Here is a 23,816-nt window from a genome sequence, read left to right as displayed (position 1 = left end):
TAGCATGACGTTACAAATGCCCTGGCCTTGTGTGTTTTTGCTTAATTGGATTGGAATTTTTAGTGTGCAGCCAGCTGATGGTGCATTGCGAGTCGACCGCGGCCCAGCTCATTTCCTTTCAGCAGTGATCTCACTTAAATAGAAGAGTTTACGATGGAGTGCTATCATGTTCAATATGTGGCTTGAGAATACACATGATGTTCACGTGTATCGTAAAACTGAAGTCATAAAGGTTCCCAGTCACAACATTACAGATGGTTAGAAGGTCTTTTGGAGGAAACAATGCACATGTGTTTCAATACTATATAACAACACTACTATAAAAAATAAAGCTCTTTAAAGAAAAATCCCATTGGTGAGATAGGAAGTGTTTTTAAATTGTTTACCATCTAGTACAAATGTGAGCCAGTGCCTCTGCATCAAAACAATATTTGCCAGTAGATGCATTCACAATTGTCACATGGCTCTCTGAATTATGACCAACTCCATTAAAGAGCAGAACATGCAACAAATCGGCAATGTACGATGTGTCGGTCAAGAAGTGTTTGTCTTCTTGACTTGTGCCAGTTGTTATCATGTTACTTTCTTTATCAGAACATTTGGAGGTTTTATGGTGATGTGATTTATACTGGCTTGTGGCACATTAATGATGCCAGGGAGCCTAGCCTGCAATCCATATTCATGAACAACTGTGTTTGTGGAGCCGAAGCGATGGAAGGAAGAGAGGGTGGGGGTGCTGCACGTCCGCCAAAAGCCTCCCGAGTGCAAAGTCTGGATAGTAGATCTGCTGAGGCTTTGGGTTCACATGCCTGCAGGCATGGGCCCACCTGTTCATCCACACTTGTCACATTCCCCTAGAGAAGATCAACCAAACAAAAAAAGATTTTGACTTTTTCTTTTTTAGAATGCAAATGCCAAATAAGTGTAAACCTTATCATCACATGCAGGAGTTGCAAGTATGACCAAGAAAATGTTGGAGCAAGTAGAGCATAAAAGAAAACCAATTTATTTTACACTCTGAACCAGTAGGGGGCACATAAAAAATTTCAACTGACTTTTTAATGCATTGTAAGCCTATAGACCTTAATAGTAATAATGTTTGTAAACTATAGGCACCAGGTTAATTTGAGGTAATAGAAAAGCCATTAGCTACTGCTGCTCTATGTCATGAACGGAACAGAGGATAGGACCCAAAAATGCATGACTCCACTAGAAATGGACAGTTTCAAAAAGAGAAGTTCAATATACGGGCAGAGGTCGGTACACAGGCAGGCAATCCGAAGAGGCAACAGTATCCAAAAACGTGAGGCACAAAGGCAAGGTCGATAATCAGAACAGGGTCAAGTCTTACTTTGAGTCGGTGACGTGGAAACAAGGAATGCTGGAACGCGACGACAAGGTACAACGAACTGGCGACTAGAAAGAATGAGACACCAGGTTAAATGCAAGGGGCAATTAGGGTGAACGAGGCACAGGTGGTGAAGTTGCTCTCAGGAGCAGGTGTGTACGAGACAGGGATAAGACTACAACCAGAACAGACACCCATGACACTCTAACCTGAAACGATGCCAAAAACATTGTCAGATATACCCCAAAAGAGTTTTTTTTAGATTTCCTTAAATCCAGGCCCCAAATTGTATGGAGCCATGGGTGAGCTCAACTTTTTATTAAAGTAAATCACTGAGCTTTTCCCAGACATGCATTTTTGACTATTAAAGAAGAGTGTCGTAATGTCATTACTAGCAGAGGGCAGTGCAGCTTTCTTTTATTTTCTCTCTCTCTCTTTAGTGTACAGTAGGTGGACTGATCCTCATTAGGTGGATCAGTCTTAAGCATAACAGGAGTCATAGACAGACAGATGAGGTGCCCTCACAAGTGTGAGGAAAAGGGGATAGAATGTTCTAATGTTCATGTTCTATTTTATTTTTCATTCGAGTGTTAGTGTTTTTCTCCTTCTCCTTTTAAAATGCCTCAAGAAGTAAATCTTAATTTTACTTCTTGAAACTGCAGGGGCTGCAGTGCCTTAAACAACTTAAACAGGTCATGAATATGATCAAAGATAAGGAGTCTCAATTTGTTTTCTTGAAGTAAGTCACCTGTTGGAGGAGGATTTTATCCGCATTAGGAGGATCTGGCAGGGCAATTATTCTCAGCATCAGTCTCAACAAGGGACATAAGTGTGATGATTCTTATTCATGACAATGTCCCAGTTCAAGTAAAAAATAAAAAATAAAGTCATTAAAGGTAGAAGAGAAAGATCCAAAGTAGTCCAGGGCAATCTTTTTAACAGAAGACTTGAATAGGGGTGTTGTGTTTGGCATTGTGACCACTCCGTATACACAGACCGCACTGTAACATTCTTAACTGTGAGTGTAAAAATTACTCTTACTCAACAACGATCGAAAACACTCCCATGGTCTTGCAAAAAACAAAAATTTCAAATCAATAAAATGTAGTGTTATAAACACTCCATTACAAATAAGGTGCTTTTCTGGGGTTACAAGGTAAAAGGTTAGCACAAGGCCACAGGAATGTGCCCAGGATGAGTGTGCCTGTGAGTGACGGATGATTGAAACCTCATAAGTCATGCCTTCTGTCTCGGATTGGTTGTTTTTCCTCAGGTGCAGTGGTTTCTTTTTAATCAAATTAGAGACCCAGGAGGGGGACCAGAGATTACTGATTTTTTTCAAAGGTAATATTTATTACTGTAAAATTATAATGACTGTTTTAACAACCATAAAAACTGGGGGCTTATTTAATTGGAAAATTCCTCTTTAAAAGCTGCACTAGCCGGCGAGTTGGGAGCCTTTCAGCCTATTAGGTTTATGCGCTCAACTCTCAAGCATTGAGCCCAGGGCTGGTTATCACATTGCACAGTGACAGTGATGTCATGACCCAGACTGAGAGTGAGCTGATGTATTTTTTGGGCGTGTAAGCATAGCTACCAAGCTCGCATCCAGTTAGTAGTGGTAGATATGCGCCAAGTAATAACTACTGTAAGTAGCTCACAATTGCAGCGGATAACTGCTGATGAAAGTTCTTATATAGTGTGAGAGTGGGCACTCATGTCTGAGCTGAAGTGTGTCACTCAACATTATTTTAGCCACGCCTAAAAAAAAATCTGGAAAATTGAAAGGCAACATTTTTGTAGACAGCAGATCTGCGGCAGGGTGCAAATACCGGTGGGTATTTATTTTTGTGCAAGCTTAAAGTTTGGTGCACTTGTTTGCCAACTTGGCAGACCGGTCTGGGTGTTCCGGCGCACAAGGGTGTGTCTTGGATATGTGCCTAGCGGAGTGACAACTTGGTGGCAGAAATTTGGTCTAAACCTATGCCTGTTCAGATCACGTCTCACTGGTCTAACCTGAGACTGTGAGTCCGTCACATTTAAAGGGAATGAGAGGAGCCGCTTTGATTGGCAGCGACTTAAAACAGCTGTTAACATTCCCACAGCGGCACAGCCCGCCCATTCTCGGATCCGCCAGGCTGCGCTGGTCTACAAAGTTATCAACACCAGTCCAACCTGCCCCTGGCGCACACGTACGCCGTCCGCTGTATCAGATTTTCAAAGTTTCAAAAATAGTGCCCAATATCTACACAATCGAGTATTATATGGTTCTCAGTCTATACACACATTTTCAGCAATTATCTTCAAACTTGCATAATGTATTTGGAAACAAATTTCTGAGCTCACTTAAGCTGCAATAGCCTGTGGGTAAGGAGCCTGGGCTTTTAGCCTATTCGGCTAGTCTGCTCAACTCTCAAGGAGTGTGGGATGGTGGTCGCAGGATCAAGCACAGGGCTAGTCCGCATGGGTTGACCACCATTATACTGATACCTTACCACTAGTTTAAACTGTGTGAGTGTCCTCTCTAGGCTGTCAGGAGGTGTCACTGCTCTACTCTGTAAACTAGACCCTGTGTCATAGTCATTTACCATCTTCATGTTCCAAAATGTTGTTTTCATCACAAAGAATAAATAGAAATAAACCCAAATCAAATTTCTGACTAACAGACACAAATCACCATGTTTGAATCAAAAACAATATGTTACTATAACATAACATATAACAACATAAATTCAGCATGTCGAAAAAAAAGTGTCATTATACATTTGCCCATTCAAGTTCTTAACAGCAACCAATTTAAAACCATCAGCGTTTTACATCCTATTAGCAATCATGACCTAATCAATGAGCTGTGTCTTGAAACAGCTGACAGCTAATTACGAGGGAAGCGAAACGTGTGCCATTCAGGTGGCAGGTCAGAATCAAAGGTGGACAAAAAAAAATATCTGCTGAAGCTTGTCCGCAGCACAATAAAGGCGTGGATTGCGCGGACACTGTCAGGCAAGGCCTAATTTGCTCCCGAGCCAATCATTGAATGAGCTTCATCCACGTTGCCATGGCGCAACATACACTTAAACACAATGAACATCACCTTGGGGAAATTGGTGCTAGGAATAATCTAGTCGCTGCTATTTTGAACCATGTCTTATTGCTTTCAGAAGCGAGGCAGAGTGTCGGCAAGGACGTTTGTGTTACGCTCTACCCTCAGAGGTGTCGCCATCCAATTTAATTTCTCAAATCATGAGGGCTAAAGGCAAATTACTTCCCAGAATAGTGGTGGAAGCAGACCAAAAACATCCACTTAATTTAAAAACTGTTTTGTTTCTTTTTTCAAATGACAACTAAACAAACTGAATTACACCAGTAATGAAAAGTGAGCTTGATTATTATATATATATGGAAAGTGAGCTTGATTATTATCCTATATGGGACTCCATAGAGCAATATAGCCATGGAAGCAAATAATTAATAGCAGCATCCTGTTGTACAAGTATCATCCAGGGATATTTACACTTGTTCTTTATTGCTTTCTAAATTGCCTACTGCAGATGAGGAAAAATAACAAATTATTATGAAAGATGCAATGAAATATGTCATTTTGTATTTGGCATCAGATTTTTAACTGACTGAATTTAAAATGAGTTGGATTGGTCTTCGAAAATTACCTATATTGAATATCTGCATAAAAAGACAAATAGTTTAATTTTGTCGGCTTTAATGAGGCACAAAACAGACATGAGTAACAATGATGCAGGCCATTGGTAATTCACAGGAAAATGGGTGTCCTTCCCCTTTTTCTGGCTTAATAATAGAGAAGCTGATTGTACCTGCCTACCAAGCATCTCAACTAGTCAAACGGCAGGATACACGCTTCCTGCCAGACGAGCCGCCATCAACGTAACTGTTGCCGTGGCGCAGAGCTGCCAGACTATGTTTGATTAGGCAGTTATCAGGATGTGATTGGCACCCGAGTCGCTAGTGAGTCAAAGGAGGGACCTAAACATTGCGTAATTAACCTCTGCGTTTGTATATATTCTACTTCAGATGTCGCTAACACTGACAGCCTCCTGTCAGCAGCCTGCACCAATCAAGTGCCGAACTAGGAGATAGGGAGGAATACAAAGGCTGGATTTGCTCTGTCAGCACTGCAGTGTGCAGGAAATGGTCTGATGAGACAATGCTCTGCATCTCACTGTGCACTAACAATGAACAAGAGCCTTTAGTGCTGCAGTGGATGACAAAAAATGAATACAATGAAAACAACACACTTAATGGCAGAGTGTGAGCGGAGGGGACAAAGAACTTGGGAAAAACGCACAAAACTATCAGTGATTAGCAACAAGAAATGGGTTGAAAACTGAAACACATAACTGAATTAATCCTTGATGTGTGCTGATACAGAAATAATTCCCTGAAGTAAGCACAATTTCGATTGAGCTTGGTTATGTGTGACGCAGAACCCCACAGGCCACTGTGTGTAGTGGCATTATGACGCAGTGATAACAATGAAGTGAAAGGAAAACCCAAACCCTGAGCTTGGGTTAACAACAGATTAATTGGTTCAGGAAACAAATATTATGAGGCAATACCAATAAAGATTCGATAGGACGTGTATCTCCATCGATACGCGTATCGATAAACTGCCAATAGTACATTCAGGATGACAAGGTGTCAGTGCCGTCCTCCAACATCTTCCAAAAAGATGAGACAGGGGCAAGTTCAACTAACTGTTCACGTCTCTGAATCTTCAGACTATGGTGGACACAGTCAATGTGTTAAGGTTGGGCTGCGCTCGCTGCATCCGCACTGACATAGTCCTGCAGTTTTGACCAAAGTAGCAGTGAGGCTTAGTGAACTAACATTAACATTTTAACTGACCTACCGTGTCACTTAAGACGAAAACAAGAAAATAACCATTGTAGTGGGAGTATTTATTGCTAAAAATTTGCAGCCCTTTACTGTTTTTGAAAATGTATGGTTTGGTCATTTAATGAAAATGCTCAACTCACATTATATTTCAGCAACTATTCGATTAAGTCATGCCTGCTCCCCACTCTACAGGCATGACCAATCAACCCGCGCTTCATCCAACTGTTACACAAGTAGTATTTCTATTTACATTTTTGTGTTTTAATAAGCGGTAAGGAAGATGAATGAATTCATGACTTTGTTATAGATATTATATAGTGCTGTATTGTTACATGTGCGCGTTTAGTCAAGGAATAAGAGTCAGTTTAGCATTCTAAAAAGTTGTGTAAAAATCACGCTTAACTTAAAATTAGTATTAGTACACTGTATATCGATGCAGTTTTTAGCAAAAAATAATTTTGAGAGGAAATAAAGGTTCTCTTTATCCACAAAACACGCACCGAAAATGCACCAAACCGTGGCCCAAAAACTAAGGTACGGACTGTACCATGGATTACCTGTACTGTCACTCAGTCACAACCATTCGGCCTCGAACAGGCGTAGTATATTAGCTAGCTAAAGCAAAAGCTAATTCTGTATCTTAACTTTTTACTCACTCATCAATAACTCTATTCGTCCCAAGTTGACAAAATTCAATGTATGTTCCCTTCACACAGTAGGAATATTCATTAAATTATTGATCTACACAATTCACACTTGCTTTCATCGAATACGGCTGCAAAAATTGTACACTGTAGATGCAGCTTCATAAAACCATCAATGCATGTGTTCCTTATGTAGTGAACAGAAACATCCATCCATTCATTTTCTGTACCGCATTTACTGTTGTGGGTCGCACGGACTTGTCCTAGCCAACTTTGGGCCAAAGGCAGGCAAAACCCTGGATTAGTTGCCAGTCAATCACAGAGTACATAAAGGAAGTTAAGGTGAGTGAAACATACAACACTAAAAAATAAAAGTATATTGCATGAAAGTTGCATGAAACTGAAAGTTGTGAATGATTGGAATTAATGAAACAAAATCTTCAACACACTCAGTTTTTACCATCTGACCTAGACATTAAATCCGCTGTTGTTAATTTGACCTTGATCGCAAGTACGTGGTGTCCTTGAGCTATGTATATGTGGGCCCCTTCAAGAACCACACCACCAACAGATGGCTGTTACCACTGCTCCTGGGAGCCAGCAAAGAACCTGCCGGGTAGCCAGTGAAACGTAAATATTCAGCAGGGGCTGATGAAGAAACCTCTTCAGACAAACTCATTAAAAAGGTCTTCTCCCTGACGCATCACCATCTGTTGGAATTGCTTCCCGTTTCACTTTCACTACTCAATTAACAGTTATATCTCAGCAAGTACTTTTTTTTCATCCGGCTGCTATGGGAATAATGGATTTTTACGGAAAGTCATCTCCTGAGTGCAATTTGCTGATTTTTAAAGAAAGAGCAGAAGAGAAGTCTCATTAACCCAACTAGCGTATTCTAACCCTCCCAACAACAGGTATAATCAAGGACTTTGCTCAATTATGTAGAAACTTTGGAGGTAAAAAAACATTATTCTGAAAGCATTCCAAATGGCTTTTCTAGTCCAGGCAGTAATGTCCATCAGTCCTCCACAATGTCACCCATCCAAACAACAAGGTTGTGCTCATTACTCTTGACAAGGTCAGTTAATCATGTACTGACCACCATCATCAACAAGCTGCATGCTTGATTTGCACGCTGAAGTCAAGTATCGAACTCAGAATACGTGAACAAAAATGCATTGAAGGTCAACAGGCAAAACAACATTGGGCCCCATCTCGTTATGGTACACATCAGAAAGGCTACAAGTGTTCAGAGGCAAATGCAGATTAAATATGTAGCAAAATGGTGTTTTGATGATCTCATCCACATTACATACACTCGACACATTAAAACAGGTCAAATCCTCAGTGATCACTGGCCTCTGAAAAGGCCATTTCATCTGCTTTATGGATTGCTTTGGTCTGATTGATGGTCTTTAGCATTACGCAAGCCCAGTGGCACGTTGTTTGGACTCGTATGGCCACCCAGCCTGAATACACATGACATATTGTGCTCTGTGGCTTCAGAAGTTCCATGTGAGTGCAGGACTCGACTCACATGCAATATGTTTTGGGGTTAGAGGCGTCAATAGTTACGACCTCCCTGAAGCATGACCGCATCTCACATCTCTTGCCTGGCTGCTGATAATTTAAGGACTTTACTCCACACCAGCTTGCTTTAATTACTGAGCATAAGTGGCAGCATTTGGTCAGCTTTATGGGTCTTCTTCAAAGCGCAAACTTGCTTCAGACAGACCAATCTGTGGGACTGGAAAGCTGTAAATACCAAGCTGAGCAAATAACACTACCTGAGGCAGCTGTGGAGCAGAGGATCAGGACTAAGATGTTGCATAAAGACTATTTTTCCTTTCATGTACCTGAAACAACAATGAATAAGACTGACCAGATGATATGTAATAAGAGCCGGTTTTAAAAATAATAATCATTTGTTAAAAAAGACTGATGACCAAACAAACTCAACAAAAGATGAGATTTCAGCACTATCACAATCAAATTAACTGTTCGTGCTGCTGTCAAAAAATTTACTGACATACTTTTTCATTGTTTGTCAAAAGCCTGGGGTCTATCTTAACCACATCATCAACAGTCCTCATCCAAATGCAGGCACGTCTATGTTCATATGACCAACTTATTCTCACAAAATTATACATTTTCTTTTGTAATATGGCATTATTTATTCTTGCAAAATATTTTTTTTCCTTGTATATTATAGTCAGAATATTTTAACTTGGTTGCAAAATGTTTCATACAATGACATGTATTTTGTGTTACATTATGACTTTATTTTCTTGGCATATCTTGACCTTATTCTCACTAAATTGGTAAAGATTGGACACGCAAAATTTCAACTGTTTCCTTTAAAATTACAGCCATTGTTTTAAAATGAACACTTTCTGCACATATTTTGAATTCATATAGTTATTTAGATGTATGACCTCATTCTTGTGATGTTTGTTTTGTTTTCAGCATGGCCCTAATACTCCTTTATAGACATCAGATTATGCACAATGATGAGTGGCACAAAAAACTAAAGGAAAACTTTGAGGTTTGATGTAGCGTGCAGAATGGAAACATTCTATGTTTCAGGGGTCATAGAAAATGTAATTACAATACACTGAAGCCAGTTTGAAAGAAGGATATTTGGTTGTACTGAGGCCATCGTGAAAACAAAGAAATAAGATAAGGAATGGCAAAATTATTAAATGGCAGAGAATTGGACGAGGTTGCTATAGAATAAAAAGTCAAGACTACGCTTAAAGCTACAACACAGGGTCAGAGCTAGTTTAGGTAAAAAGAGTTTTAGGTTCAGGGACTCCTGACTCTTGAGTGAACTCATTTCTGTTCTTAAACAACAACCAGCTCCCTGTAAATGATTAGAGCCCTGAGGAAAAGTGGGCTGCGATTCATCGGTCTAGCTCAGACTAGACAGTCTGCCACAACCCCTTGCAACTGTTTGCACTCATACAACTTCCCAAAAACAACACAATGCAGCCGTAGCTAATGCCACTACAGGCTGAAAATAGCTTTTGGAAAGCCAGAAACTCACTTATGTGACATTTGTAACAGTTATGTGGGAGCAAATTAGATGCCTGCCAGCGTTGTTTGGATCATAACACTATTTATTGTAATGGGGGATAGATAATGTGGCCCAGCATAGTCACATGTCAACCAAAATACATCCATAGACTTAAGTTACTGTTCACTTCAACACAAATTCCGATAAGTTTGTCACTCAGTGGTTTCATAATGTCATGCCTTGTTCAGGGATGAGGTCAAACAGCAGGGTACTTTGTAACATGTCTGGCATTAACGAGTAACTGCCAGTAGTTTTTAGGAAACTATTGCTTTAGCCTGTGGAATCCCCCAAATGGTTCTGTGTTAAAGTCTAATCATCCATCTCATGTAATCCTCAAAAGTTAATTCAAAGGCGATTTGTGCATCTGGCAAGTGGTGATTTTGCATAATGATGAACTTTTCAGCTCATTGAAGACAAAAGTAAAAAAAAAAAAGCAAGGCAATTCCAGTTAGTCTCCAGTGAGATCGAGCCACTAGCTCTCATGAAAAATAATTCTTAAGTATGGTGGGGGGGGAAATTCCTCGCCTTCTTCAGTTTGCTTTATGTTTCCCTGAAGCTCACTGAAAAGTGGAGATATACTGCTCATTGGTCAAGTGCTAAAATATCTGGTTTTCTGTAATACCAATATGGAGGTTCACATGTTGCTGTTTGTGACATGAAACCGACGTCTTCTTTTGTTGTATCTAGTGAGACAATGAACCCACCCTTGACAAATAATTGCCTTATTGCATTTTTTTTCACTTTTTTTAGTGGAAGTTGAGGTTACCTTTCATGCAGTTTCTGATGAAATACTTGAAAATATTCACATCATTCTGAATTTCAATCAGAATTTTTGAAAATTTAAAAAAATGGTAGAGAATTTCAACCTAAATCGTTCACCCATCCATCCATCCATTGATCTTTATAGCGTGACTCCTCATTAGGTTTGTTGGTGAGCTGGACTGTATACCAGCTCGTATCGGGCAAAAAGCAGGCTCCACCCTAGTCTTATTACAAGCCAATCACAAGGCACATATCGGGCACAGATTCTGCTGTCTACTTAAGTGTGTCATTTATGCACCTTTATGACAGGTAAGCACTCTGGGTGGAGGAACCCCAAAATTTGGGCGTTTCCTGTCTAATCTGGCTTTCCACACATTCTCCAGTCAACTTAAGCACTTTTCCCATTACATGCTCCAGCGGCTTTAGTTGGCCCAGTGCCCCATGAAGGTAAAACATCATATTGCACTTGAAGTTTTGATTCAATTGCAACATATTGTATGTCTCCAGATTTGCCACGCATAATTGATTTCAGAAAGTTCTGAAATGTACGTAGAGAGTCTGAACAAAAAATATTCGATTGAGCTGCTAAAAGAGGCGCTGTGAGTTGGGTAGTGCAGCATTTAAGGTGTGATATGTATTGGTAAAAAAGCATCAGCTGACTTTTTTTCACCTACACCTGTGACAGGCGATACCGCTTTATAGATGGTGCTGCCGGCTGGCATGAAAAGGCAAGCCTTTGGACTTTTTTTGAGACTGCAGTGCTCGCACAATGACAACAACTACACTCATAGTAATATGGCACAATGGTGAGTTAAATATTTAATCATGTTTTTATTTGCTTCTATGCTGGTCGTCCAAAATGTCTATGTGATAAAGTCGCCTGGTCAGTGGTGCAAGGAAGTTTGGGCACCACTTTTTTTTATTTTATTAACGGACATGCAAACATTATTCCAAACAGTATTCTAAATACATTACTTTTATTTGATTTATTTCCTACAGAATAAACAAAATATGTTTTCAGACAAAATGTTAGTGTGTTAGCTAGAGTTGTGCACATGTGCCGACTGGCTGATGACACATCTGCTTTGTAAAGTATTTTCATATTTTAAAATATGTTTCGTTTTTCTCATGGATTTCATTTACATTTCCAATTCTCAGGAAAACTCCATGCTCCATTTACAGCCAGCCTCAGAAGAAGAGGAATTGTGCCTATTTGATATTTCAGCACTCGTTCCCTGATTATGATGCACTGTGGGTGTGTCAGAAGTCGGGGAAGGGAGCAAATGTGCAGATGAAAAGTGCGCAAGACAAGGCACGTTAAAAAAAAGTTGCATAAACGGGAGAATAGCTCATAGGGACAGACAACCATTCACACACACATTTACAATGCAAGTGAGGCAAGTGGACCTCTTCACCATGAGTGACCCAGTCAAACTCTAACTGTTAAATTATTACAACTGACATTTATATTAAAGGAATTATCTGTGAACATTAGAACAAGCAAGTACTGATGCACAACTGAAGCAGCAGTAAACTGTAATGTGAACCCAAAAATACATCTGGATCATCAGTAAGAAGTATTTTATTCACAGATACTGTAAAAGTAAAACACGAGCTGCCATATCATACATTTATACACAGGGTTTTGCAAATCCTATACAAAAACAAAGATATTCGAAAATATGGGTTTCGATATGAAATATGACCTTACATAAAATAATTTCTTGGAAAAAGGTCCTGGTTTGGGACTACAGATTTTTCGTTCATAAGCCTAAACCCACATTAGTGAAAAGTGAAGTTATTGTAAAAAATTTGAATGGTAAAAATGGAGTAGAAATCATCCCTAAAAAAATGATTAAAAAATTTCATGCAGCATCTTCAGAGAGGGCCTGAGAGAGAACATCTTTGTTGAAGAACGTAAACAAATTCCTATTGTCATAGATATAGAAATAAAATGCATCAAAATAAAAATAAAAAAGTTGCATGTTCATCACATTCATTTCCAGTGATCATCTTAGATGACATACAGATTGCTAACACCATTTGTTTGTATTCGCTGCATAATTTCACTGGAAACTATAGCAATGGTGGAGTGGAGTAGTTTCATGCCGTTTTTTTAAACTTGCCTAAATTAAAAAATATCGAATAAAATAGTCCAGGGCAAACAGTCCAACATGTGCTGCTGCTTTTTAAGTCGGTAATGATAGTCCAACTGTTGTTTCATTCAAAAGTGGAATGCATAGAGCTGAGGCTCGGCTATAACAAATGAACAACAACAAAAACTAGACAGGCTTATTTGTGCTTTCTCCTCTCTGCCTCTTTTTTTTTTTTTTTTTTTTTTTTTTTTTTACATTTTAAATTTGGATCCCCATTTGCCATCAGCGTAACTATTCATCATGCTTAGTGTAGGCTTGTATAGAAAACCGTAACATGAGCACATGTAGAGGCACCAATGAGAACACTAACACTAACTGTCCATCACAGCAGCTTTCTGATTGATATGTTTTGGCTCAACATCTCATTTTGGGCACCCATAGATATAACCGCAGTTCTACCTTAGTGCATCCACTGAGACCCATTGTGATCAAGGCAACTGGAGGGACAAAAAAAACATTCACTCAACCTCGGAGTATTCCGCAGGCAAGCTGGCAGGTGATGGGGGATGAGAGAAAATGCATTGGTATTGAGAGAACACAGTCCATTTTGAAGAGCTAGAAAACTACGAAAGTGAACATAAGGCGCAAGATGCTGAATGAACATGACGGAAATGCTGACTGAGGTTTCAAACAAGAGAAAAGGCGAAGTTTGGGATCGCAATAACATTAGCTTATTGCTTTTTTCCCCCCCCCCCTCTTTATTTCTACCCTTGCAATGAGATTTTTTTACACACTACATAATCATAAATACACTTTACAATGCAATATAAAATATTTGTTCTTAAAAGCAATATTTTCAGGGTTTGCTTAGGTTTCTAGAGATACCGTCACCAAAGAAAAAACAATGACATGAAACCATTTTTAATCAAGGCACTTCCTGGTGTTCACTGACTCTTGAATAAGAGTTTGTGATGGCCAATGCTATGCATTTGTGCTCACGTTTCATTTCACCGCCTTCAAACGTGTCCTGGACAACGAGGCACTGTAGCAAAGTGGTTACGATTTCATGTAGACTCTTATCATCTAGGCATTCTTTGTTGCAGTAATATCCTTGAAGTGGCTGCTACATATTACCATCCTTTCACTTCTTCACTTCCTCACTTCCTCGTTTCACCGACTCGACTTCCATTCATCCTCAGACTTCAACTTCCTGCGGTTCCTCGTAAGCGGTGACGGCCTGTGTGCTGATGTCGAAGCAAGTCACCATCATGACACGTGACTTGCACAAGTTGACGCAAAACTCCAGCTCCTCTGTGACCCGCTCCAAGACATCCAAGTACTCCGGAGACTCTTTATCCAAACTTGGGTCCACTTCAACTGCTCACAAAAATCAACATTGGTATTTCAGATGATGATAAAGTGATGACAAAAAAAACAGTTACTCACACTCTCCGGTCCACTTGCTGGGATCCATCATCAGCCGGGCCTTGGTGTCCTCCAGCTCCTCCATCAGCACTTCATGCTTTGATTTCAATTCCCTTACTTGCTGTTGCCTTTTCTCCAACATCTTCAACTTATTGTTAAAATACAACAGGCCCTGAGGGACCATGAGAATGGTTTGAATACCGACATTCATGGAAAAGCACAATTAAGTTGATATACAAACATTTGTGGACAATGTACAGCCGAATATTTTCTCACCTTGTCAACATCGTTAAATGGCTGCTGAAAATGATAAGACAAAAAATAGTTACAATGTTGAACATGATTAATAATCATATATTTTACTTGTGTGCTAATAATTTTTTTACTATTGAAATGTGTCCACTAATTAAAAGAAAATCAAACGTTACATGTTAACACCTCTCTGTGTGGCTGTGCTAAACCTATGGGAGCAGTCAAATGAGCCATAGAAGAGGAGCTACAAAAAACAATCAGCGATGAGTGGTGAGCTGATGGAGCCTCGTCTCGATTGCACATTCTTCCGCCGTTCCGAAAAAACGTCATTATCCTCACTCTTTCCATCATGACCAGTCCATATATCATTTAAAGCATGTTAGTAATTGCCTCCAGAACTTTTGACATTAACAAGGAGTCAAAATTCTGAGCTTGTAGGATCTCTGCACTGACATTGCCACTCAGGGATTTGCCACTCAGCTGACTGAAGGTCAGACGTCTGAGACATGTTATTCCTATCTTGGTCTTTAAAAAGAAACTGAGAAGAAGTGAGCTCAGACATTCCCACAACTCACTGTAGATGTAAAATACTGGTAAGGCTTTGCAAGTGAGCTTCATGAGAGCCAGACACGACATGATCCATGACAAGGCCAGCCAGATGCAGCGCAATGTAGACCATGTCAGGAACGACCCACCACGCACCTCTGTAGCCTGTTCCTGACGTCTTCTCTGAAGGCGTTCCACATCGTCGATCTCGTAGACCTTGATTTCAAAAGGCTCTTTCAGTGTTGGGGGCAGGTCGACCCACTGGCCCGCTGTGCCCACTTTCTTCCCCAGGGATGAGGTATCTGGCAGGGGCGCTGGAATTAGGCGTCGTCTCTGGAAACCTACAAAAGCACATAAAAACATACATTTAATATTTGTTGGAGTCTGTGGGTTAATATGTATGAGACACAAATGATGCAAAGCTGGTCGAGTGGTGGTGGTTGCATATTCATAAGCTTTTCATGAGTTACTATGCTGCAGATTCACAAATGGGAAAATATTGTGGAGGGCTATGTTTAAGCTCCGTTTAAGTCCTGAATTCCAATGTTTGTATGTAATGGTCTAAAAAATTGAACTAGGTCCCCCACGCTCATGTTCAATTCATCTAACTTGATCAACACACAGTTTGAGTCGTCTTTTTGTGAAACATTCATCACCGGTTTCCCATATACCCATGAATAATTTATGGAGCTGAATCAGAGAGAAAGAAAATACAATGAAATACCTATTCACAGCTGAATAAGAGAGGATAATGGAAAGGAAAGGATAAAGAGCCTTTCTGGATAATAGAGTATGAACACCAGGCTACAATTGCTAAAGTAATATGCTGAAAGTTTCCTTTTACTTTTGTCAACAGGAGTAACACAGTGTAATTCATTAGAGGAATTTCTCACCAGTTGCTCTTTTTTTGGGATACTTGGAGCTCCTTGTTCTGCCTGAAGATGATATTCCACTCTCACTCATTGAGTCATGGGCAGAGGAAGCACTCCCCGTGGCTTCACTGTCACGGATCATACTCTCATATCCGCTGCTTCCGCCACTATGATAGAAGAGAGCTGTGCGGCCCATTGCTGGAGGCAACTCCCCACTCAACACACTACTGTTGTCACTGCCGTGACCACTGCTGTAACGCTGGGGCCGCCTGGGTGCTGTAATTTTGCTGTATGGCGAGGGTAGCATAGCAATCGGAGATTTGTAATCACCCAAGTTCACACCACTGTCGTTGCCACTGTCCGAATCTCTGGAAACTCTCACGTGCTTGCTCGATATGCCACTTGTTGCCAGTTCGCTCACACGGCTGTTGGCGGCTCGTACGGCCTGCTTTGCGCCCATGATAGTCCCTCTCCCAGGCTTGCTACTGACAGCAGCAATGGTCCGAGGCCCTGACGTTCTGCCTGATGGAGGAAGGTTGGCATTGGTATTCCTAGTGACTGCAGTGGCCAAAGATTTGGTGGAGGAACTTAGGCCTTTGGAACTGTTGGCGGACAATGAGCGTGCCTTACTGCTACTGAGTGCTCCTAATGCTCGAGGATTTCCTGATGCTTTGACATGGCCTGTTTTACTTATAGTTCCTGCACCTGGGGATGACGGACAGGTAGCGATAGGAGAACTTGATGAATTAGGAATACCAAATCTAGGAATAGATTTGCCAACTTTGCTACTGTTGCTCCCCAGACTCGCACCACTATTTTCCCTACTAAGCCCAGCTCGGGGGCTGGACAGAGACACGCTGTCACACCTCTCCAAGGATATCTGACTACCATAGTGATGTCCAGCTTCACCTCTTGTCCCTCTTGCCTTTAGACTTGAGGTAACTTTGACATTGCTGTGGTCAGCTCTTAGACTAGAGGTTTTTAAACTAATGGAGTCTACTCTGTGACGAACCTCAAGCTCATCCTCTGATACCACTGCCCTTGTTCCAATGCTCCTTCCTGCCTCCCCATATGCTGACTTTAAGGCACTTTGGGGTAGAAGGATCTTAGTCTTATGGTCGAGACTGGACTTTCTTACTGGCGGTGGAGGAGGAGATATGCAACCAGCTCTGGGTAGATTACTTGATTTCTGTGAGTTAGCCTTGTTGTTTTTCCCTAGAGAGGAGAATTTAAGACTTGTTGCTGCTGCAACATCTTGGGCTCCCTTGTAGTCCATTGAGGAATGGATGACGGGCACTGTTCCTAGAGTGGTGGCACCTCTTCTTAGCTGAGGCATTCTGCTGGGAGGATCAGACTTCTTACTGAAAGACTTCTCACACCCATCAACCACCCTTTGGGATGAGGTTGACCCATGTGCCTTGGATAGTCGAGGTGCGCTGTTACAGGTGTTTGATACTTTGCTTGAAGAGATACCACTGGGGGGCGTTCTGACAAATCTGCTGGTGGAGACAATCGGTTGAGCTTGCGGGAGGTTGTCTGTGCGCTGCCAGTGATTTTCCTGCTTGGCATCTTGCCTCAGTGGATCTCTACTGTCGCTGCTACTGCTACTACTGGGGATGGATGAGGTAGGTTTCACTTTCCTTGGAAGACTGGAGTGAACCATGGAGGGACTCTGTGAAAGTGTAGAGCTAAATGAATGAGCGTTTGTTATTTTAGAAGGTAATCTAAGGGATGCTTTGGTTGAATCTGGAGATGGGGGGCACTTTGTCAATGATAGTTTGCTTGAGGCAGCACTGTCACTGTCCTGTTCAGAAAAACTAAATCCACTGTCATTCAAGGAATTCTTGGCATCTCTAGTTGATGATACACAATGGAACATATCAAGGGAATCAAAATGAAAGGTGGCTTCTGGTCCCAAGCTCTTGTCTGGTGGAAGGAAGACATCAGAAGATTGAGCCCCTTCACTCTCCATGGTGCAGACACTCACTTCACTAAGCCAAGAACTGACAGATGAACCCCTACTATGTACACACTCAATTGCTCCTTCCTGTAGCGGTGTGACCGATGCAACATTCAAATCAGCTCCCCCAACAGATGATGTGTAGGCATCAAATTCATCATTGATACTGCTAATGATGCTGACAGGTCTGGAGCCAGAGGCAAGGGCCTGCAGAGAACAGTCGCTGTTAAAGCTGATAATGCTGGATGGCCTGCCCTTATCAACAATACTGCCTACAGACAGTTCCTCTACCACAGTGAACACCAGCTCGTCTTCTCCATTCAGCTCCACAGGCTGCTGCAAGGTGACAGTTGCTCTCAGGATGTCCCGATCAAAACACCTTTCCTGCAAGCTGGAGCTCACCTGGCAAACCTCCATTGGAACTCGGACAATTGGGGAAATACAACGATCCCTCCCTTTCACAGCTTTGTGGCTCATTCCTACCGGGGGCATTCTGGTGTTGGATCGTTCCAACTTTTCGGAATTTTCCTTGCGAGAGGCTTTCTTGTTGAAGTGAATCTTCTCTCTTACAACTGGTTCAGGATGAGTTGTTGCAGCAATTGGCAATTTATCAGCATCAACACTGTTTTCTGAAAGCAAGTTCCTCTCACCATCAGCACTGGTTCTGCATACATTCGGAACACATTCCGATCCTTTTCTTTCTGCAGGTATGTCTTGCCTTTCTGAAATGTCCACTTTAGATTTAGTGCCAGGACTGCAAAATGGCTGTAGGGCAACTGATTTAGGAGATTGTTTCGGTGAGATGCCATCTTGGTTGCAAGTCATACTTGCAACAATCTTTGGTGAAACAGAACTCCAACTCTCCTTAGATTTGTCCATCTTAGGGCTCGCCTGGTTTCGTTTGCCCTCACCAACAAATGCTGTAGGTTCTTCACTACCATCGATACATTCCAACCTCTCTTGCAACTCAGCAAATGTGTTGCATTTAAAGAAGTGGTCTCTGTCTAAGGGATCCTCCTTTGCTGTCCTCTTCTTGTTCAGAGAAGGGATGATGGGAACAAAGGCAGGTGGACCTTCATTGTCACTAAGCTCCCTGTCCGAGATTGCAGCTCCTCCAGGTCCCACATAAATGACAGTGTCGCATGACTGTTCACTACTGGAGGAGTATTCTGGGTCACTGAGCAGAGAGGGTAGATCTGGGTCCAAGGCCACAGTCCGAGGATGAAAAGGCCTGAGGTGAGGTGGTCGACGGATCCTCCCTTCCTCACAGGAACTTTCCCCTCCAGATGAACTGGATGCATACTGGAAAGGAAACACAAGCTCATTAAAGGATGGCTGTAGGACTCAGTCCATCTTCAAAAATATTCGTATTGCTATACGAATATCAGACCTTTCTCTGAAACCAGTTGTCTAGTACTGTATATTAATATACAGTACTAGTTATTAATATATTAATTCCCACAATTCAATCAATCTTAAAGCAAGATTGAGGTAAAATAAATTCCTGTGAAATGATCAGTCAATGTTTATCTCAAGGTTAAAAGTGCATATCAATAGTCACACAGAAATGAAGGTCAATAAAATGAATTGCCATGAGTGGACTACATTGTAATCATGACTGGAACGGTAACTGAATAAATATATGCTGTCATTGTGCCTAATTATCTGGAGCATATATTTCCCTAATACAAAGAAATGCATCACAAAATGCCTTAGGCAGTGGTATTGATTACATGATTATGTGTTGAGAAGCAGAGAAAAATTACCTCCGAAGTTACTGCACTGATAATCTTTCATTTGGGAAGGCATTTACAAATTTGCTTAATAGCTCCAGAATTAGCGGCGGAAAGAGGATTACCCATTTAAAGAGTTATATTGGGGCAAACAAAATTTCAGTTGCATTATGCAGTATGACAATATTCGTAGAATGTTTAAATAGCAATTACTCTGCACAGATTATTCATCTGACAACAGGGATAGTGATGTGTTGCATAATGTAAATGGCTTTAAAAAAATGTATTGCAAAAATGCACCATTAGTACTTGGAATCGCATTAAGGTTATCAGTTTATCACTGCCACGATCAATGTTTAGCTTGGTAATGAATAGGTCCTGGCACCTTTGATTTCTTTTTCCTCATGCGGTGAATGCGGGATGCCAGTTGGATCGTGGTGAGTGAGTCGGCGTAGTTAACCGGAGAATCAGAGATGTGGGCAATCATGGTGGTTCGACAGTTGATGTTGCCAAGGGACTCTCTCAGCAACATTGTCAGTTTGCTGTCTCTACAGGGTTTACATTGTTATGAGTGAACAATACTGTCATAAATTCCAATGACAATACAGTTGGCTGACATCATTTTAAAACTCTCTCCATAACAAAACATTTGGAATTATTTTTTAAAGTGACATAATAAAGCTTTGCAAGCCACACTTAGTATAATGTACCATATTGCAACAGCTGTCAAGGCTGTCATAAGAAGCAGAGTTAACAAACTGAGTGTACAAAAGCTCAACACATGTCAGAGGGTAATGGAACAAGCAGGGACTTGTCTGATACAATGTCATATGAAATAAACTTTGCATGGCATCTGTGAGTAAAAGGATTCTTACCTGTAAGGTACGTGTTTTGCTCCATTTGCTAAAGCCATAATGACATTCCCCAACGCATTCAGAGAAAGACACGCACCACCCCCGGCGTCTCGACTTTTACTCAGAACCTTTTCACAGCTCCCCAGATCAATGAGGTGCAGCCTGCTCCGTCCACCTGACACTGAGGGGCAAAAGGCAGAGGGAGAAAACAGTGAATAAAAATCAGACACGTCTGCAAAGTTCCTTACACACTGTTAATTGATGTCAGTAGTTACACAGCACAGGCCAGACTAGATTGTAAAGTGATTCAAGCTTATCCCAGATGTGAAACTTATACAAAAGGTCTGTAATAAACAGTGGCGGTTCTCCCCCATGAATGGATTTTGCTGTACCAACTAATCTGTTATGGGACTTGATTTGTCAGTCAAAATTATCTGTCCGCCCCCCGCCGTCCCCACCCCGTCCCCACCCCGTCCCACGTTGACGAAATGGATTGGATAGTTTGAATATTGACAAGATTTTGTGTGAGCATATGTTCATGCTATGTTATTTTTGGTATACATAGCTAATTTGTGTAAACTTAAACAAATTGGGAAACTGTGCCTGTGAATTGCACAGTCGCTACAAGAAATTTCACTTACTTCCTCCCTTGCCACTCTTCTCCATGCGGTACTGGTAGATATGCAGCGTGAACAGCATGTGTGAGTTGCGTCTCTCCTCCTCATCTGCATTGGGCTGGCTGGTGCTGCGGGCCGATATGGCAGCATCCAGGAAGAAGGCTGCCTTCTCAGCTGTCGAGGCGTGAAGCTCGCTCTGATTCTGAAGCTGTAAATGGGTTGGGTGGGGATGAGGGTTTCATAGAAAAGGCTACAGTGAGCAAAAGAAACCTCAAGGTGCTTGAGATAAAGAACAGATCGGTAAAAAAGAAGGACGGGAGCAAAGAGGGGAACTGGTTAATTGGACCCCAGTACACATTTCTGCCCATTAGATTGGGTCTCAGGGGCAATTAAAACGGCAGATATGTGCACAGAGGGAGGAAGATTAGCAGAGGTAATGGGGCAGCAGGACGCAGAAGTAAGCCCTTTCACCATGGATGGGACGATGATGATGAAGTTGGATGAGACAGAGAAAGAGAGGAAATATGAAAGGCAATCTTCATGTGGCTGCTAAGCGGCAGAAGAGCCGTCTTTGAAGTGAGGGCACATACACATTCCCCCAAACATCTGACAGCAACACCTGTGAGTGGCTCTTCAAACCGACACCATCCCCCAATAATACTTCTATTGTGCTTAGAAGTGCTCACACACACATGTAATAGATGCTGATGGATGCTGCCAAGAGAGTCAATGCAAAGGTAAGTTGAAAGCCATCAATTCACAGACGGCTTTGGCGGAAATCTAAGAGCAAGAGACACATGCTAGAGTAAAACTGACAACAGCAGCTGGGAGCAAAAAAATCAGATAGGCCTAACATTTTTGTAGGAGGATGATCATGAAGAGAACATTGTCAATATTTCCCAATAGAGATGTACAACCCACAGAGAAACTACAAATGTTGAGCGCTTCTTACTTGAGTGCCACAAATGGGATCCTCTCTGAGATGGATGCCTGGAGACTGGCCCTCCTGCTGGCTACCCGTCGATACTTCAGAGAGCAGGTCCTTCAGCTCCTCTTCTTTCCCAAAGATTTCCACAGCAGACACTCGGACAGAGAAGCGGGCGCCCGTCTTCTCCTTGCGTTCGTTGATGAGCTTGAAGAGCCAGGAGATGGCACAGGGCACGACACCTAAGGTCTGAGTGGAGCTGTCTTTGCCAATCATAGTGTTTGTCTTGCCTTTGAAAAGAGGAGAGTAAATCAGTGCCATGTGATTTGAAGCCAGTTATTACAGAGGAGTAGACTATTAGGGACAAGCAAATAATGCTACAAGAATGAAGGTTTATTATTATGAGAATATCATAATAAGGACATGGGTGTGGAATTGTTTTAGGGAATCGATTGGGTTGCGGCAAAATCGGTTTCTTGGTAGCAAAGGTATGATTTCTAGTAAGTGGGGGGTCTTACCGAGCTTAACTTGTCCGAAGCAGAAGATGCACCCGTCTGCGCCATTCGCCACTGACTGAATGACCTCTGCTACTGTACCTGAACACACCTCAGCCTGTGGAAAAACATCCAACAATGAAGTCAATTTATAGCCACATCGTAGCTAACAGTACATCAACAAGTAGCCTTTTAAAGGAACATTTACTTGGCATCAGTTTACCAAATCATGTGAACGCCCAGTATTTTTCATTGCTCTAGCGTGTATGCATGCGTCAACGTGTAACTCATTTTTGCAATCTGTTTCAGTATAGGTCCTCTGGGGCAGCACTTGTGCAGCAGAGGCTCCCCCTTCCCATTCATCATACGGCAAACAAGGCCTCTAACAGCACAACAGCTTGCTGATACAGTTAGCCACCAGCAGTGCGGTCCCAGCGGCACCATCTAGCATGTTGGCCTCAGCTCTGCAGTGAAAACGTTTTCGGCTTAAACTATCAGCAGCTTACTTAGACAAACACTTGCTACAAGTAGAGGGAATGATGGAGGATCTCTCTATAATACAGAGAGGATGTCTATCTTTAAGGATGATACTTTTACTTGCACTTACATTTATTAAAAGCTCCCTGCAACATGGGCAATATTTGGAGTGTTAATTGCATAACAACTGTCCTTGTTTCAAACACTGATGGCGTAAAAGTGCTCCACCATATAGTAAACATGAATCTGACCTCTTGTTTTTCATGTCAGTGGGTATGCTTGCTGAGGGTTGAGGTTAGATATAGCAGTGAGGTTAGATATAACTGGAGCGGATTCAAACCATTCCCCAGAGGTCTTAAAAAGCCCAGCTGTTCGGCCCACACTGCCCCCTGACCTAAGAGCGGCATGTTTTCCCTAAGCCCCTGACCACACCCTGTCAGCATTAAGACGTTCCTTTACCCTTGACAGAATAAGGCACCGCATGACACCTTCAAAAACAATTCAGACAGTATGTACTTACTTGTGAGGCGTCCTGCGTAAAAACTGCATCAAAAGCGAATATCTTCGGGACAGCAACAGTGGCGGAGCGTCTGTGTCCTGAACTGGAGTGTGGGGGGCTGGATGCAGGATCGTAGAGGGTTACCTGCTTTTTCCGGCTGTCCACTTTTAAGAAGGACTGAGACTCTGATGAGTCTGTCGCCTCCAAGGATGGGCAAATACGCATCATGACTTTGACCTGGAGCCAAGAGTGAAACAGGGAGACAAAAGGACAGGTTGAATTATAAGCAGGAAAAAATAACCAAACACAACCACACAGAGGGATGCAAGAACGCATTTTCAGATTCACCTCAGGGGGTGAAAAATTA

At 41.8% G+C, this 23,816-nt stretch overlaps 1 protein-coding gene across 3 annotated transcripts in view; it reads right to left on the bottom strand.

Moving 5' to 3' along the window:
* Positions 1-12,263: 12,263 nt before the first annotated feature.
* Positions 12,264-23,816, bottom strand: part of kif26ab (kinesin family member 26Ab) — a 64,874-nt gene continuing 53,321 nt past the window's right edge. For 2 of the 3 annotated variants that reach the window (XM_061696618.1, XM_061696620.1), the window contains 11 exons: positions 23,471-23,686; positions 22,498-22,591; positions 22,007-22,269; positions 21,079-21,262; positions 20,459-20,618; positions 19,969-20,131; positions 15,912-19,152; positions 15,175-15,359; positions 14,497-14,520; positions 14,242-14,392; positions 12,264-14,172 (listed from right to left, as the gene is read on the bottom strand). In XM_061696618.1, coding sequence (XP_061552602.1) covers positions 13,991-14,172; positions 14,242-14,392; positions 14,497-14,520; positions 15,175-15,359; positions 15,912-19,152; positions 19,969-20,131; positions 20,459-20,618; positions 21,079-21,262; positions 22,007-22,269; positions 22,498-22,591; positions 23,471-23,686 — 4,863 coding nt within the window. In that variant the 3' untranslated portion in view covers positions 12,264-13,990. The remainder of the gene's footprint in view (positions 14,173-14,241; positions 14,393-14,496; positions 14,521-15,174; positions 15,360-15,911; positions 19,153-19,968; positions 20,132-20,458; positions 20,619-21,078; positions 21,263-22,006; positions 22,270-22,497; positions 22,592-23,470; positions 23,687-23,816) is intronic. The other variant, XM_061696619.1, reaches the window with a different exon arrangement.

Source organism: Phycodurus eques, chromosome 14 (genome assembly GCF_024500275.1).
Source record: "Phycodurus eques isolate BA_2022a chromosome 14, UOR_Pequ_1.1, whole genome shotgun sequence".
Classification (NCBI taxonomy): domain Eukaryota; kingdom Metazoa; phylum Chordata; class Actinopteri; order Syngnathiformes; family Syngnathidae; genus Phycodurus; species Phycodurus eques.
Note: the sequence above shows the minus strand (reverse complement) of the source record. Positions and strands in the feature narration are given on the sequence as shown.